Source organism: Convolutriloba macropyga, chromosome 2, assembly GCF_964194025.1.
Source record: "Convolutriloba macropyga chromosome 2, txConMacr16.3, whole genome shotgun sequence".
NCBI lineage: Eukaryota > Metazoa > Xenacoelomorpha > Acoela > Convolutidae > Convolutriloba > Convolutriloba macropyga.
The window spans coordinates 60373031-60391338 of record NC_134469.1 but is presented as its reverse complement, the minus strand read 5'-3'; the positions used below and the strand labels follow the sequence as shown (position 1 = coordinate 60391338).

The 18308-nt window shown below is 35.7% G+C and overlaps 1 protein-coding gene across 2 annotated transcripts in view; it reads left to right on the top strand.

Annotated features, from left to right (window-relative positions):
- Window positions 1-5169: 5169 nt before the first annotated feature.
- Window positions 5170-18308, top strand: part of LOC142334565 (choline transporter-like protein 4) — a 30577-nt gene continuing 17438 nt past the window's right edge. The window contains exons 1-2 of one of the 2 annotated variants that reach the window (XM_075382691.1): window positions 5170-5798; window positions 6186-6340. In XM_075382691.1, the coding sequence (XP_075238806.1) occupies window positions 6191-6340 (150 nt within the window). In that variant the 5' untranslated portion in view covers window positions 5170-5798; window positions 6186-6190. The remainder of the gene's footprint in view (window positions 5799-6185; window positions 6341-18308) is intronic. The other variant, XM_075382692.1, reaches the window with a different exon arrangement.

The window sequence follows — 18308 nt, the reverse complement described above, 5'->3', positions numbered from 1 at the left end:
CCCATAGGTTGGGTTTTAAGCGGCCCACTTCCGTCAAGGTCAAGTTTAGTCTCAACGTTTCAAAGCCAATGTCGAAAAAGATTATGAACTGGCTTGTCAAGGTAAGTCCTGGTATGATATGGAATCGTACGGCGTGTACAAGCAGGTTGACCCACGATCCGCAGCCAATGCTAGCGCGCAGGAAAAACTTGAAACAACAACTTTTCATAACGGCCAAAGATACGATGTCGGTATGTTAAGGGCTAATGACAACATCCAGCTCCCGAATATCTACTTATCGTCACTGGTACAGCTCAAGTCTCTCGAAAAACGGCTCTCCAGAGATACAACATTGAAAGAAAATTACGCTAAGACTTTCAGTGAAGACCTGGAAAAAGGGTACGTAATTCAAATCCCTGATGCTCACATGGTCGAACAGCGGTCGGATAAAGAGTGGTACCTACCACATCATTCCGTAATCAACCCCAACAAACCGGGGAAAGTGCGTAGGGTACTAAAAAGTGCAGCAAAGTTCCACGGTACTTCTTTGAACAAATCTTTGCTCACTGGCCCCGAACTGCTCTAAAATATAATCCATGTGCTACTTAAGTTCCGTCAACATCAATTCTGCAGATATCGAGGGCATGTTCCTCGAAGTGAGTGTTCCTGACTGTGACCAGCCATCACTGCGCTTTTTGTGGCGGGAGGACCCAAAAATGTTGTAGTGTATCACTACAAGCGCCATATATTCCGGGCTAAAGACTAGCTCACATGCGCTAACTATTCATTGCAACGCACGGCCTGAGACAATGTTAGTCAGTACCCGGAAGCAACCAAAGCCGTCCTAGAAAACTTCTACATGGATGATTACATGGATTCGGTGGAGTCACCTGAAAAGGATCTCAAAAGATCGAAGGAGTTGGTGCATCTTCTCCATCTAGGTGGGTTCAAGCTTACTAAGTTTGTATGCAATGTACCAAATCTGGCTGATCGAATTGATGCGTCACCTCAGTCTCCGAACCAAAAGTAATTGCCTCATTAAAGAAGGATTCTTCGCATGTGCTTGGGTTGAAATGGGATCACAACAATGATACTCTAGTTGTGAGTCGAGGTACCTCCAGTACAGTAACTAAGTGTATAACACAACACTTGGTATTGAACCTAGTGTCTAAGGTATTTGATCCCATCGGCCTAGTGGCACCCTTTACCGTTGGTGCCCGATTGTTACTAAAGGACAACTGACGTGTCAGCGGGCAGCACTGGGATGAAGAATTACCAAAAGACACTATTAAAAGATTCCTCGAATGGAGTGTAGAACTACCAAAGCTGGTCGAAATCACTAAACCAAGGAGCTACTTTTCCGAAAGCTCTCAGCACCTGGAATTACACATAATTGGTGATAGTTCTCAAAAAGTCTTCAGCGCTGTTGCATTTCTCCGAGCTCAAGTAAACACTTCTAGAGGGCCAAAAACAGAGCTTGCATTTGTCCTGGGTAAAGCTTGCGTAGCACCTATGAAGGTGATGACAACTCCAAAGCTAGAGCTGCAAGCTGCCCTACTGGCCACTCGGTTGAAACAAGACATCTTTCGAGCCCTTACTGTGCATGTTAACAAAGTTTTTATGCGGACCGATAGCACTACTGTCTTGCAGTGGCTGAACTCCACAAGCAAGCAGCCAATATTTATTGCAAACCGTGTATGCGAGATTTTAGAACACACTAGCGTTGAATGGAACCACGTTGCCTCATGCGATAATTTTGCAGACGCCGGTACTCATTGTATGTCCGCTGAGGTTTTGCAATCAAGTAGCTGGGTGTTTGGTAATTCTTAAGAACGAAGCAATTCCCGTTCCAACCATGCAATGAAGTAGTCAAAAAGATCGAACTTGGTATAGTAACTCAAGAAGTTGATGAAACCAATATATCATTGGCCGCATCCGTAACCAAGTCAACTAAAGAACCACCCCCGCAACTAATTCCTTTTGATAAGTAAAGTTCTTATCAGAAATTGCTACGGATAACAGCATACGCACTCCGGCTGTTACCTTCCCAAAAATGTTACCGCAATGCCGATGGTAGCATCGTAGACCCCACTGAGCTTGACGAAGCCGAGCGTCTCCAGTATCTTGTCCAAGGAGAGTCAATCAATGCAGAGAGAAAAGAACTCGAAAACAAACCCGTTAAACGGAGTAGCCGTATTGCTCCTTTTTCTCCCTTTATTGGGCCAAATCGTCTAATCCGACCGGCCGGCCGCATCAAACGGTTGGTCGAAGTTGACTTCGATGTAAAACATATTATCGTTCTCGACGCAAGCCATGAATTTGTAAAGTTGCTCCTGAGGCGCACCCATGTTAAACATCATCATCAAGTTATTGACTATCTGCGGACTAAAGTACAAGAACGTTATATCATCCTCATATTACGATCCTCACTGCGTTCAATCAAATCCAACTGCGTCACGTGCAGAATGTTCCGCGCTGTCACTATTCAATCAATCATGGCTGACCTCCCATTAGAGAGACTCGCATACCAGTCTCCTCCCTTCACGAACACCGGGTTCGACTAATTCGGCCCACTTTACATTACTGTACGTTACCGAAAAGAGGTGGTGTTTCCTCTTCACATGCTTACCTACTCGTACCGTTCATGTTGAAATCGTTCTGTCCATGGACGACAGTTCGTGTGCAATGGGAGTGGAGCGGTTTGTCTCCCGTCGGGGTACACCTGCCATTATTTGGTCAGACAATGGCGCTAACTTTGTTGGTGCGGAAAAAGAACTACGCGAGAATATCGAAAAGTGGAAAATCATCAACATCGTAGTCGAACTTACCCACAAAGGCATTAAGTGGAGGTTCAATCCGCCCAGTGCGCCACACCAAGGTGGCATCTGGGGGAGGCTGGTACGTAGTTTTAAGCGAATACTTTACACCATCCTCGGTACTCGTCGCTTCACTGACCAAGTTGTAAACACTATTTTTTGTCTCGTCGAACACGCACTTAACGCACGTCCGTAAGCGCCGACCCGTCCGACCTAGGCGCAATAACACCTAATCTTTTCCTACTCGGTAACCAAGCAACAGCAATTCCGTCAATCGTTGGTGTAGACGAGTTCGATCATCGTAAACGGTTTGCCCGCGCACAGTCGTATGATAACACTATTTGGTCACGTTGGATCAAAAGGTACGTACCGGCGCTGAACCGACAATCCAATTGGCAGACGCCTGCCGAGCAACACCTTAAGACCGGTGATTTGGTTTGGGTAGTTGAAGAGACCAACCCAAGGGGTTACTACCCCACTGCTCGGATCACTGAACTCCGTTACGGTTTCGACAGCGTCTCGCGCTCCGCCGTCCTGCGCACGTCTACCGGATCGCTCGTTCGCCCGCTTCTAAAATTAGTACCGATTCTCCCATCATCTTCTGGGCCGGAGGATGTTACTGAGTAAAGCGAGAGATTATTATCCAATCAGAAACGAGTCTTTCTAAGCGTTTAAATACGCATAGAAATCAATCCAATTAACGAACAAAGCTCGGAAAATTTACGAACAAAGTGAAAATAACATAATTTTAAGTTAATCTAATCATAAGACCTATCAAATTCATTAGTACAAAATGGTGACTGGCATTGAACTGATTCGTTATCAGACAACATACCGGCCTAATGAGCATCAACAATTGCCTTCCAAAAAACCACTTGTTGCTATCATCGATGAGTTAATACGTTGCTATGATCGTAATAATGCCTATACGTGTTGCCGATAATACGTTAACTTTTTGATCTTCGCTTAAAAAATACGTTACTCTGTCGATATTATAAAAGATTGAATTGAAACCTTATCGCTAGTCTGTTTTGAGCTATTTACAGCTAAACTCCCGCTCCATCAACAAAAGTGCTACCCACTCGGCTATCAGGCCCTTCTTGTTTCTATGCTGGAATCCATTTTTATTTTAACAACCATCTTTACTTCGGAGTGAGAGCAATAGATATCACTCAAAAATGAAGAACGAAAGCGTGAAGAAGTCACTTGAGAAGTCAAAGAAAGTTCTAGAAGAAAAGCGCAAATTGGCTAAACAAAAATTGGCATAGAAAAGACCAACTCATTTACAATAATTGCTACAACTTCGTTCGAGAGCAATTAAACATATATCAATATATCAAGAAAACAAATTCGTTCCGAAACACAAAAATATATTTGTAACTTAAAACAACGAAAAATGACTGATTATATTCAAAAGCTATAATCATCTCAATCAAAAAATACATTGCAGTGAGAATTGTTTTCAATTGAGTGTATAAATCTGTTGGCATTGTACAGATTTTCTTCTAAGAAGTAAGCTAACTCTCATTCCAACATCAAATTTCCAAAAGTCAACAAGGATTTAAAAAGTATTGATAGTTTCTTTTTTAATGTTTTTCATAAGGCAACACCGTATTTTCCGAGAATAGCAATTCATTGAAATTTAAGGCAACCTGAAGATAAGATACTAAAATTGTTGCTTGAATTGGTATAAAAAGCCAGTCTATGAAAACATACCTAGATTAACCCGGAACACGCAATTTTCGGGGTTCATCCGGAGTTACAAAAACTTCGGAAAAATTTTAGCTCGCAAAGTTTTCATAAAATTTGTCACTAAAACTTTCGCTGTTTCTTATCCCGGAAACAGAAATAAACAAATATAGGTGGATAGAATTGAAAGCTCATTTGGCCCGAGGACAAATCAGAACACAAAAAATCTGAAAAAAATTTTGTCCCGACAGTTTGGTGACCCCCTAATATTTTGTTCCAAAAACGTGCTCTTCAAAATTTATTTTCAGGTAGAAAATAGAAATCTTGTAAAAATTGACTTGAAGCGGTTTAGTCCTCCTAACTCTGAAAATGGGCACAAAGGGAAATATTTTTGGCGACAAAATGCCATCATGTCATAAATAAGGGCTTCGCTCCACTTCATTTCGAATCCCTAAAAATGATAGCAGAATTTAAATTATTCCACCGCTTTAATAGAGCGACACGATTTGAATAATTACAATCTTTATGCATGTACCCAATCACGGCCATCTTTTGGCACAACTAAGTTAAACAATCAATAGATTATGTACTGAAGATGTAGAGATGATTTCTGCAACTGCCCTGCAACGAAATATGAGTAATCTAAACATTAAACTATCACACGAACTGGTCCTGGTTCTGGTTCAGAGATGAAATGGAAATGTATTAACGCATATTTGTTAAATCACATCTCAAATTCTGAAATGACATTCGACTAAAAACAGTAAAACTAGGTCAAGCGAAGCTTTGAACTACTCTTACGAAACGAACACAACAACTTTTGAAGCGTAAATCAAGCGCTAGAAAGCATGGCGTCAAATTATTTCATTTAGAGAAATGCTTAGAAAATTAGAAAACACGGTTTTCCTGTAATTATAAAGCCTGTAAAAGAATGTGAGCAATAGCCTGAACAACTGTGGACCATGTGGATCAAACAATGGAAGATTGCTTAACAAAAGATGATCAAATTCTATCAAACAGACAGCCAGAAGGTTTCATTATAGCATTCGCTTAACAACAGAACTAGCAACTACTATTCTAGTCACGTACTTACTCTGCAGAAGGCTACAATTAACAGCACGGCGACTATTTGAAGAAACCTGTTACAAATCGTACTCTTGAATTAGTTTCACTTTCAAACATAGATCAAATATTGATTTAGTTTGATTTGTAAGTTTGGAAAGCATATCTTGCAAGCAATTAATTGCAAGCCCACAGGTAGCGGTCGTTGGATTTATGCATTCAAACTCCATCTAAATTCTCGACTATATATAGGTAATCTTTAACTCTATCCTGACATCAGATTGTATCTGATAGGCAGAAAGAGGGACCTTTTCCGTTGCTTTTTAAACCAACATGTTTGTTTTTAGCAGACTGCCTTGACCAACTATTCAATTTTTCATATAATTTTGAGAAAATTTCGTCACAATGAGATAAAATTATGTTAATTTTAGCAAAATTTAATCCTTTTTTTTCATCTTAAAACGCCCTAAAAAATATTCTTGCCGCGTAACTAAGGTTTTAATTAACATGACCTCTTACTAGGGCAACAGAGGGTTTAACTTTGCATCATACAAACACAAATTGTATAGAAAAATAGGCTTATAGAGAATCAAGTTGTGAAAAAATAGAAGTGGTCAAAAACGGAAACGATCCATCTAGTGATAATGGGTAACCCTAAGAACAACCACGAAATTAATCGCAGCTGCACTGACATCATCTGCTGCCTTATTTTCCTCATATTCCTCATTGGGTACGGCATCATTGGATTCTTGGCTTTCTACAATGGAAACCCCAAACTTCTACTTCATCCACAGGTATGCTACAAAGCTGCATTCATGTGCATCAACTATTATACTCTTTAAACACACTTAACAAGCGTTTTTAACAATTCACCTCGACAATAGAAAAACGTTTTTAAGTCGGAGTGATCACTTCTATTGTACATTAAAAAGAGTAAAGAAAAAATTCTACAATCAAGTCCGGAAAAGAAATTTTAATCTTCAAAGAAATCCATTTAAAAGGGCAAAAGGTGCAAACCTAGTCGCGAAATTACCGGCAAATAGTCGCCGTTGTCCCAATGACCGACGTTGGGATTGAAGGAGTAAGAGAAAAATTGAACACCCATTAAAAAATAAAGCTATATCATTAAATTGAATAAAATAAACAAAACAACGATGCTCGTTAATGTGCGTTCGCACATGATGTTTCGACCCGAGCTCATCTACATTTTTGACTTAATTGTCAACCAAATGAAGAGATAATTAAAAACTGATTTTTGGCTCACAAATATCGTTACACAACCAACTACTAATTGAATTACAATGTCATGCCTTATCACAGTGCACACCAGACCTGCCATTAAAAAGGCTACGAGAAAAAAACAAACAACAAAATAAGCAAAAACAAAAATTTAACGACAGGAATTCCAAATTTAAAAGCACCTAGTAACAACATCAAAATGCAATCGGATAAAACTTTAACTACAAAAATATACTTTTTCCTATCTACGCAGCATATTAGATTTCCTTAATGAGACTAGGTAACAAGTCGACAAAAAGAAATAATGAGGCGAAATTCAAGAATCAACCAACACTTTAACACCAAATAATTTTCTTAAAAATCATTAGCTTTCAACAAAAAAATTCTTAGTCAATAAACTTGCAACAAAATTAATAAAGTCATTAAAATCATGAGCTATTTTCTGAATAAGTGTCGAAGCCATATAAATCAAAACCTTTTCCCTGAAAACTTTATCTATGAACCATTGAACGTTCCCTATAGGCAAATGGGAACTATCAGCATTCGAATAATGTGATAAGATTTCAAAAGGAATCGAAAAAAATATCCAAAAATATCAAAATATCCAGAAATAGTTGAAAACTCGTGCATCGAAGTCATAAAATCAAAAGTTAGAAGTTGAATTTGCTAACCTAATTATGTTTGGTTGCAACAGAAGGGTAAGGGGTCCTTTCATTACGGAGACCGACTTACAGTTCATAAGAATATGTTTAAGATCAGTTAATGTTCAAAAAAAATTTTCCAAAAATTATTTTTAAAGTCCTAACAGCCATTAGCTGTTTGTTCACTCAAAGCACTGGAAACGTTCACTAAACGCTGACTAGGAATCTAACTGCACTTTTAGTCAGCGAGTCTATAGCTTAAAAAAATTACTAAAGTATCAATATTTAAAATTTCATTAACAATTACAAAACTTAAGAGTCCACGCCAAGAACAATGAGCGATTCGAAACGAATTTTTTGTGCAAAGGGCATCATTTACTGTATAAGAGGATTGTCGTTAACAGAATCTTGATATGAAAAGTGATGAGTCTCTAAGTGACTCAATAAAAACAATAATATATGAAAAGTTTTCTAAAAAAAAACAGCTCTCAAATAGAATTCGATTTTTTTTATAGTAAACTTCCCTAAGACACCAGAAGTAGCCTTTTTTGTCTCTTAGCAACAAAAAAAAATAGTTCATGTTGAAGCGTTAAATGTGATTTTGAATTAAAATTTCTATTGAAAAAAGTTTAAATTTAACAAAAATTAAGCTAAAAGTGAACAAAATCATGCCAAATATCTCGTGTTCCCGCAAAATTTTAAAACTCGATAACTCCTCGAAAATTAAGAAATTTGACAAAATCTTTTTATTTCGAATTCAACACTGGACGTGCTTTTTAAAGATACCCCTAACATTTCTCTACGATGAATATACCGATCGGCCAAAATTGACTGAACAAAAAAAACTAATTTGAGTATATAGTTCCCCTCACAAGTGGGGACGTAAAAATAAAATAATAAACAAACAAATATATTTAAAAAACTTAAATGGCCTATTGATTGAAACGATTGGAGAAATAATTTAGACTCCAATTTGACTTTAAAAGTCATTATTTTGAACAGACATAATAAAAAAGACAACGCACCAGTACAATTCAAATTCCTTGAATTGCAAATAAAAGAAAGCCTTACCAATATCCTTTGAGAAGCTGAAGGCGACCTTTAAACAGTACACTAAAGGTACACTTAAAACAAACAAGAGCTCCATTAAGGGGGGAAACATTTTCAGATGTTCAGTTTTCAATAAACTACTTGGTTGTTGACCCCATAGTTTTAGGTTTGGAAAATTGGCTAGTTAATTTGGGAAGTTCATACCGTCTCAAAATTGTCTGGAAAACATATCGTTTAGTTGTAACTAAAGTTTTACCAAATGCACTATAACAACTCTGAAATTAAAGCTTACTATTAATAATTGGGATATCAGATATCAGGTTGTTTGCAATGTAATTGTATGAAACGTGGAGCTCATCATACGCTGATATATAATCTATATATAAAGTAACTGCCTTTCGATTTTGAAAAAAAAATGAAGCAATAAATCGAAGATCTAAAAATGGTCTGACTGAAGGTCTGAGCTAAAACATGACAAAACTGCATAAAACACTACATGAACGCGCATTTAAATTTGACTTAAAACTTGATTTGAGAAACCAAGATTCAATCGGCTAGATCAAATATATAAAAATTCTCGTCCTACGGGAATTCGTCAACTGCCATTATTTTGAAAGAAGGGCACTAAAAAAACAAGAAAAAATATCAACTTTAATAATTCTATAATTTTAGTTCAAGTATAAGTTTTTTATATATAAAATTCCTTTAACAACAATTCGATCAGAAAAATCTCGTCCTACAGTTCTAGACATAAATGAAAATTTTGTAAATCTTCTAGAAAGAATGATTCCAAGTTCTTCATCACTAGTTTGAAAATTAGAAAACAACAACCCATTCAAATCAGAGCACACTGGAAACAAGGATTAAAAGAGATTAGAAGTGAATTAAAGAGCGATTCAGTGAAATTTAAACTTCATTCTTGCTCTTAGCAATTCCATCAGAAACAAAGATAATTGAACTTTGTCTGTGTAAGGATGAGCTCTTACTTAACCATAGCTTCAGGTTGACCATAGCCTGACAATGTTGTCTGCAATAATGGTACCACGTGAAAGTCTCAGACGCAAAAAAGTGGTCAAAGTCACCAAAAAAGAGCATTCATGCTCACCAAATGAACAGTCTGAGATGATGGGGATAATTGAAAAAGGACAGCTGAGAACAGGCTACTGTTAATACACTACAGACTGAAAGCCTAATACTGCTCCGCTGCAATTACGCAGAAACACATTTATTTATTTATTTATTTATGACTTTAGTCAGATGACTGAAAGCTGGAAAAAACACTACGGAAAGCAGTGCTATCACTTCCACAAAAAACTACTAAAAATTTATTGATTTTTAATCGTATTGATATCTCGATGATAAGGCAAAAAATGATGCATCAAATTGCAATAAAAGTCTATTTGAAAACTGGTGTAAAAATGTCCACACAAATTCTATCCATGCGTACCATCCGGCTGTAAGAAAATGCAGAACAATTTAGGTCTTCAATAAGGAGATGCAAAAGTTAATGAGGAGCAAAAAATTTCCTCTCGAATTAGCCATCATTGAGGCGAAATTCAAGAAGAAATAATGAGGCGAAATTCAAGAATCAACCAACACTTTAACACCAAATAATTTTCTTAAAAATCATTAGCTTTCAACAAAAAAATTCTTAGTCAATAAACTTGCAACAAAATTAATAAAGTCATTAAAATCATGAGCTATTTTCTGAATAAGTGTCGAAGCCATATAAATCAAAACCTTTTCTCTGAAAACTTTATCTATGAACCATTGAACGTTCCCTATAGGCAAATGGGAACTATCAGCATTCGAATAATGTGATAAGATTTCAAAAGGAATCGAAAAAAATATCCAAAAATATCAAAATATCCAGAAATAGTTGAAAACTCGTGCATCGAAGTCATAAAATCAAAAGTTAGAAGTTGAATTTGCTAACCTAATTATGTTTGGTTGCAACAGAAGGGTAAGGGGTCCTTTCATTACGGAGACCGACTTACAGTTCATAAGAATATGTTTAAGATCAGTTAATGTTCAAAAAAAATTTTTCCAAAAATTATTTTTAAAGTCTTAACAGCCATTAGCTGTTTGTTCACTCAAAGCACTGGAAACGTTCACTAAACGCTAACTAGGAATCTAACTGCACTTTTAGTCAGCGAGTCTATAGCTTAAAAAAATTACTAAAGTATCAATATTTAAAATTTCATTAACAATTACAAAACTTAAGAGTCCACGCCAAGAACAATGAGCGATTCGAAACGAATTTTTTGTGCAAAGGGCATCATTTACTGTATAAGAGGATTGTCGTTAACAGAATCTTGATATGAAAAGTGATGAGTCTCTAAGTGACTCAATAAAAACAATAATATATGAAAAGTTTTCTAAAAAAACAGCTCTCAAATAGAATTCGATTTTTTTATAGTAAACTTCCCTAAGACACCAGAAGTAGCCTTTTTTGTCTCTTAGCAACAAAAAAATAGTTCATGTTGAAGCGTTAAATGTGATTTTGAATTAAAATTTCTATTGAAAAAAGTTTAAATTTAACAAAAATTAAGCTAAAAGTGAACAAAATCATGCCAAATATCTCGTGTTCCCGCAAAATTTTAAAACTCGATAACTCCTCGAAAATTCAGAAATTTGACAAAATCTTTTTATTTCGAATTCAACACTGGACGTGCTTTTTAAAGATAACCCTAACATTTCTCTACGATGAATATATCGATCGGCCAAAATTGACTGAACAAAAAAAACTAATTTGAGTATATAGTTCCCCTCACAAGTGGGGACGTAAAAATAAAATAATAAACAAACAAATATATTTAAAAAACTTAAATGGCCTATTGATTGAAACGATTGGAGAAATAATTTAGACTCCAATTTGACTTTAAAAGTCATTATTTTGAACAGACATAATAAAAAAGACAACGCACCAGTACAATTCAAATTCCTTGAATTGCAAATAAAAGAAAGCCTTACCAATATCCTTTGAGAAGCTGAAGGCGACCTTTAAACAGTACACTAAAGGTACACTAAAAACAAACAAGAGCTCCATTAAGGGGGGAAACATTTTCAGATGTTCAGTTTTCAATAAACTACTTGGTTGTTGACCCCATAGTTTTAGGTTTGGAAAATTGGCTAGTTAATTTGGGAAGTTCATACCGTCTCAAAAGTGTCTGGAAAACATATCGTTTAATTGTAACTAAGGTTTTACCAAATGCACTATAACAACTCTGAAATTAAAGCTTACTATTAATAATTGGGATATCAGATATCAGGTTGTTTGCAATGTAATTGTATGAAACGTGGAGCTCATCATACGCTGATATATAATCTATATATAAAGTAACTGCCTTTCGATTTTGAAAAAAAATGAAGCAATAAATCGAAGATCTAAAAATGGTCTGACTGAAGGTCTGAGCTAAAACATGACAAAACTGCATAAAACACTACATGAACGCGCATTTAAATTTGACTTAAAACTTGATTTGAGAAACCAAGATTCAATCGGCTAGATCAAATATATAAAAATTCTCGTCCTACGGGAATTCGTCAACTGCCATTATTTTGAAAGAAGGGCACTAAAAAAACAAGGAAAAATATCAACTTTAATAATTCTATAATTTTAGTTCAAGTATAAGTTTTTTATATATAAAATTCTTTTAACAACAATTCGATCAGAAAAATCTCGTCCTACAGTTCTAGACATAAATGAAAATTTTGTAAATCTTCTAGAAGGAATGATTCCAAGTTCTTCATCACTAGTTTGAAAATTAGAAAACAACAACCCATTCAAATCAGAGCACACTGGAAACAAGGATTAAAAGAGATTAAAAGTGAATTAAAGAGCGATTCAGTGAAATTATAAACTTCATTCTTGCTCTTAGCAATTCCATCAGAAACAAAGATAATTGAACTTTGTCTGTGTAAGGATGAGCTCTTACTTAACCATAGCTTCAGGTTGACCATAGCCTGACAATGTTGTCTGCAATAATGGTACCACGTGAAAGTCTCAGACGCAAAAAAGTGGTCAAAGTCATCAAAAAAGAGCATTCATGCTCACCAAATGAACAGTCTGAGATGATGGGAATAATTGCAAAAGGACAGCTAAGAACAGGCTACTGTTAATACACTACAGACTGAAAGCCTTATACTGCTCCGCTGCAATTACACAGAAACACATTTATTTATTTATTTATTTATGACTTTAGTGAGATGACTGAAAGCTGGAAAAAACACTACAGAAAGCAGTGCTATCACATCCACAAAAAACTACTAAAAATTTATTGATTTTTAATCGTATTGATATCTCGATGATAAGGCAAAAAATGATGCATCAAATTGCAATAAAAGTCTATTTGAAAACTGGTGTAAAAATGTCCACACAAATTCTATCCATGCGTACCATCCGGCTGTAAGAAAATGCAGAACAATTTAGGTCTTCAATAAGGAGATGCAAAAGTTAATGAGGAGCAAAAAATTTCCTCTCGAATTAGCCATCAATTCATTTTTCTAGAGCTTGCCAATTATTCTGCCTGTATCTCTTGATACCACCTCCATTTCTCTGCACACAGACAATCATTCGCCAAAGACGACTGAGCAAAAGAGCGTGGTTAGCAAGAATTTCTTAATGACTCATTTCAAGGAGAAATCAAAATACAAGCGAACTTAAAGATTTTGGTTCAAATCCCTCTAACAATTTGAGCGACACTAATTTAGTAATGAAAAAAGACGCAGGTACGATAGGCTATTGAAAGTATAATGTTAATTGTTTAAAGTGAGAAAAGATATACGTACCTCATCCACGTGGAGATTTAAAACTTGGTTGTCAAAGAAATGAGTGAATTGAACAAGGAGCTAGCACGTCCTATTTATACCAACTTTGTCCCTAACATATTGTTATGTGTGATCTATTGACCCTTGACCTTTCGAAGAAGTAAATTATCAGATTAAATATTTAGAATAGATCGGATGTCATGAGAAGTCATGGAAGTTATAAATTAAATGTGATCACCATGTAAAAGTGCTGTAAATTGGGGTAATAAGAAGGGGCTGAATTTTATGCTTATTGCCACTGTTGCCAACCATCATTTTTAATTTAAATATTCGATTACAAGATTTGTCTCTGCGTTCCCATTAGCCGATAGATTATTGTCCCAGAGCTTTTCATGAGCTATTTTCTGAATAAATGTCGAAGCCATATAAATCAAAACCTTTTCTCTGAAAACTTTATCTATGAACCATTGAACGTTCCCTATAGGCAAATGGGAACTATCAGCATTCGAATAATGTGATAAAATTTCAAAAGGAATCGAAAAAAATATCCAAAAATATCAAAATATCCAGACATAGTTGAAAACTCGTGCATCGAAGTCATAAAATCAAAAGTTAGAAGTTGAATTTGCTAACCTAATTATGTTTGGTTGCAACAGAAGGGTAAGGGGTCCTTTCATTACGGAGACCGACTTACAGTTCATAAGAATATGTTTAAGATCAGTTAATGTTCAAAAAAAATTTTCCAAAAATTATTTTTAAAGTCTTAACAGCCATTAGCTGTTTGTTCACTCAAAGCACTGGAAACGTTCACTAAACGCTGACTAGGAATCTAACTGCACTTTTAGTCAGCGAGTCTATAGCTTAAAAAATTACTAAAGTATCAATATTTAAAATTTCATTAACAATTACAAAACTTAAGAGTCCACGCCAAGAACAATGAGCGATTCGAAACGAATTTTTTGTGCAAAGGGCATCATTTACTGTATAAGAGGATTGTCGTTAACAGAATCTTGATATGAAAAGTGATGAGTCTCTAAGTGACTCAATAAAAACAATAATATATGAAAACTTTTCTAAAAAAAACAGCTCTCAAATAGAATTCGATTTTTTTTATAGTAAACTTCCCTAAGACACCAGAAGTAGCCTTTTTTGTCTCTTAGCAACAAAAAAAAATAGTTCATGTTGAAGCGTTAAATGTGATTTTGAATTAAAATTTCTATTGAAAAAAGTTTAAATTTAACAAAAATTAAGCTAAAAGTGAACAAAATCATGCCAAATATCTCGTGTTCCCGCAAAATTTTAAAACTCGATAACTCCTCGAAAATTAAGAAATTTGACAAAATCTTTTTATTTCGAATTCAACACTGGACGTGCTTTTTAAAGATACCCCTAACATTTCTCTACGATGAATATATCGATCGGCCAAAATTGACTGAACAAAAAAAACTAATTTGAGATTATAGTTCCCCTCACAAGTGGGGACGTAAAAATAAAATAATAAACAAACAAATATATTTAAAAAACTTAAATGGCCTATTGATTGAAACGATTGGAGAAATAATTTAGACTCCAATTTGACTTTAAAAGTCATTATTTTGAACAGACATAATAAAAAAGACAACGCACCAGTACAATTCAAATTCCTTGAATTGCAAATAAAAGAAAGCCTTACCAATATCCTTTGAGAAGCTGAAGGCGACCTTTAAACAGTACACTAAAGGTACACTAAAAACAAACAAGAGCTCCATTAAGGGGGGAAACATTTTCAGATGTTCAGTTTTCAATAAACTACTTGGTTGTTGACCCCATAGTTTTAGGTTTGGAAAATTGGCTAGTTAATTTGGGAAGTTCATACCGTCTCAAAAGTGTCTGGAAAACATATCGTTTAGTTGTAACTAAAGTTTTACCAAATGCACTATAACAACTCTGAAATTAAAGCTTACTATTAATAATTGGGATATCAGATATCAGGTTGTTTGCAATGTAATTGTATGAAACGTGGAGCTCATCATACGCTGATATATAATCTATATATAAAGTAACTGCCTTTCGATTTTGAAAAAAAAATGAAGCAATAAATCGAAGATCTAAAAATGGTCTGACTGAAGGTCTGAGCTAAAACATGACAAAACTGCATAAAACACTACATGAACGCGCATTTAAATTTGACTTAAAACTTGATTTGAGAAACCAAGATTCAATCGGCTAGATCAAATATATAAAAATTCTCGTCCTACGGGAATTCGTCAACTGCCATTATTTTGAAAGAAGGGCACTAAAAAAACAAGGAAAAATATCAACTTTAATAATTCTATAATTTTAGTTCAAGTATAAGTTTTTTATATATAAAATTCTTTTAACAACAATTCGATCAGAAAAATCTCGTCCTACAGTTCTAGACATAAATGAAAATTTTGTAAATCTTCTAGAAGGAATGATTCCAAGTTCTTCATCACTAGTTTGAAAATTAGAAAACAACAACCCATTCAAATCAGAGCACACTGGAAACAAGGATTAAAAGAGATTAAAAGTGAATTAAAGAGCGATTCAGTGAAATTATAAACTTCATTCTTGCTCTTAGCAATTCCATCAGAAACAAAGATAATTGAACTTTGTCTGTGTAAGGATGAGCTCTTACTTAACCATAGCTTCAGGTTGACCATAGCCTGACAATGTTGTCTGCAATAATGGTACCACGTGAAAGTCTCAGACGCAAAAAAGTGGTCAAAGTCACCAAAAAAGAGCATTCATGCTCACCAAATGAACAGTCTGAGATGATGGGAATAATTGAAAAAGGACAGCTGAGAACAGGCTACTGTTAATACACTACAGACTGAAAGCCTTATACTGCTCCGCTGCAATTACGCAGAAACACATTTATTTATTTATTTATTTATGACTTTAGTGAGATGACTGAAAGCTGGAAAAAACACTACAGAAAGCAGTGCTATCACTTCCACAAAAAACTACTAAAAATTTATTGATTTTTAATCGTATTGATATCTCGATGATAAGGCAAAAATTGATGCATCAAATTGCAATAAAAGTCTATTTGAAAACTGGTGTAAAAATGTCCACACAAATTCTATCCATGCGTACCATCCGGCTGTAAGAAAATGCAGAACAATTTAGGTCTTCAATAAGGAGATGCAAAAGTTAATGAGGAGCAAAAAATTTCCTCTCGAATTAGCCATCAATTCATTTTTCTAGAGCTTTCCAATTATTCTGCCTGTATCTCTTGATACCACCTCCATTTCTCTGCACACAGACAATCATTCGCCAAAGACGACTGAGCAAAAGAGCGTGGTTAGCAAGAATTTCTTAATGACTCATTTCAAGGAGAAATCAAAATACAAGCGAACTTAAAGATTTTGGTTCAAATCCCTCTAACAATTTGAGCGACACTAATTTAGTAATGAAAAAAGACGCAGGTACGATAGGCTATTGAAAGTATAATGTTAATTGTTTAAATTGAGAAAAGATATACGTACCTCATCCACGTGGAGATTTAAAACTTGGTTGTCAATGAAATGAGTGAATTGAACAAGGAGCTAGCACGTCCTATTTATACCAACTTTGTCCCTAACATATTGTTATGTGTGATCTAGTGACCCTTGACCTTTCGAAGAAGTAAATTATCAGATTAAATATTTAGAATAGATCGGATGTCATGAGAAGTCATGGAAGTTATAAATTAAATGTGATCACCATGTAAAAGTGCTGTAAATTGGGGTAATAAGAAGGGGCTGAATTTTATGCTTATTGCCACTGTTGCCAACCATCATTTTTAATTTAAATATTCGATTACAAGATTTGTCTCTGCGTTCCCATTAGCCGATAGATTATTGACCCAGAGCTTTTCTAAGTTAAGTAATCAACCCCCCCGTATATAAAAAACATTGTTGCTGCACCTCTTTGCTACATAAGACGGTTGCTGAAATCACTGGGGGAGCAAGACAGAGAGGACAAGGGGAGACAAGCTTTGTAGTCAAGAATTGGCCAAGTGAGACCAGGAGAAAGAGTAAGAAGCTTGTGTAGCTGGTTGGGGGACTTCAGTTGTGGAGTTGGAAGCTTGAGTAGCTGGTTGGGGACTTCAATTGTGGAGTTAGAAGCTTGTGTAACTAGTTGGGGACTTCATTTGCCAAGTGAGCAGCTTGTGTAGCTGGATGGGGGACTTCATCTGTGGAGTCTACAGCTTGTGTACCTTGTAGGGGGACTTCAATGGTGAAGTGCTAAGTTTGTGTAGCTAAGCAGTGGATTCTGCTTGTGAAATCAAGAGTGAGTGGAGCTGTTGTGGGGGATCAGTAAAGAGCGCGGAGGTTCAACTGTATAACAGAGCTGTCAGGGAACCATGATTGTTCAGTATAGCTGAGATCAGCTCAGCTTAAACTACTTTGTCATTTTCAATTGTCTGTACTGTGCTTCTGAAAGTTACAAGTTTGCTCGAACGACATATAAGTTGGTGCCAAAACATTCTTAAATAGGACTAGAATTAGGGTTCGAGTACATTACCCTCTGAGGGTTTTGGTATTTTCATCGTGCTTAATCGCGGCAGAAAAACCCTGGCTTAATGTCAATATGCTGCTTTCGATTGTGTCAAGGATACTACAGAACCGGAACAGAGCACCAACTTCTAGATTAATTCACTCGACCAAACTCTTTTTCCTTAGCGTTTTTTGTTTCTCTAACAAGTGCTACCATATTACAAGTACTAACCTGGTGCTATAAAGCATTTTTTTGACACAAAAACAATGACTCACCGCTTCGTGGTCCTATAACAAAATCACCAACAGAAAACAGATTCCGAAATGCTGTAGAGTTTTGATCTAAGTCCGAACAAGATTTTTCACAGCCCCAACCTTTTTACAAAAAATACCCAGAGCAGTACTAGCTTAGAAAAACAAAGTACAGAGTTGTTGGCGCAGCATAAGTCTTTGGTTCAGTAGGGAACAATTAGTGATAAGAGTTAATTTGAGTCGGAAGAAAAAAAGAAAATAAAGAAGTCCTAACAATGAGCTCAAAAACAAATAGAGTGGTATTCAGCGGGCGTGAGGATGACTTC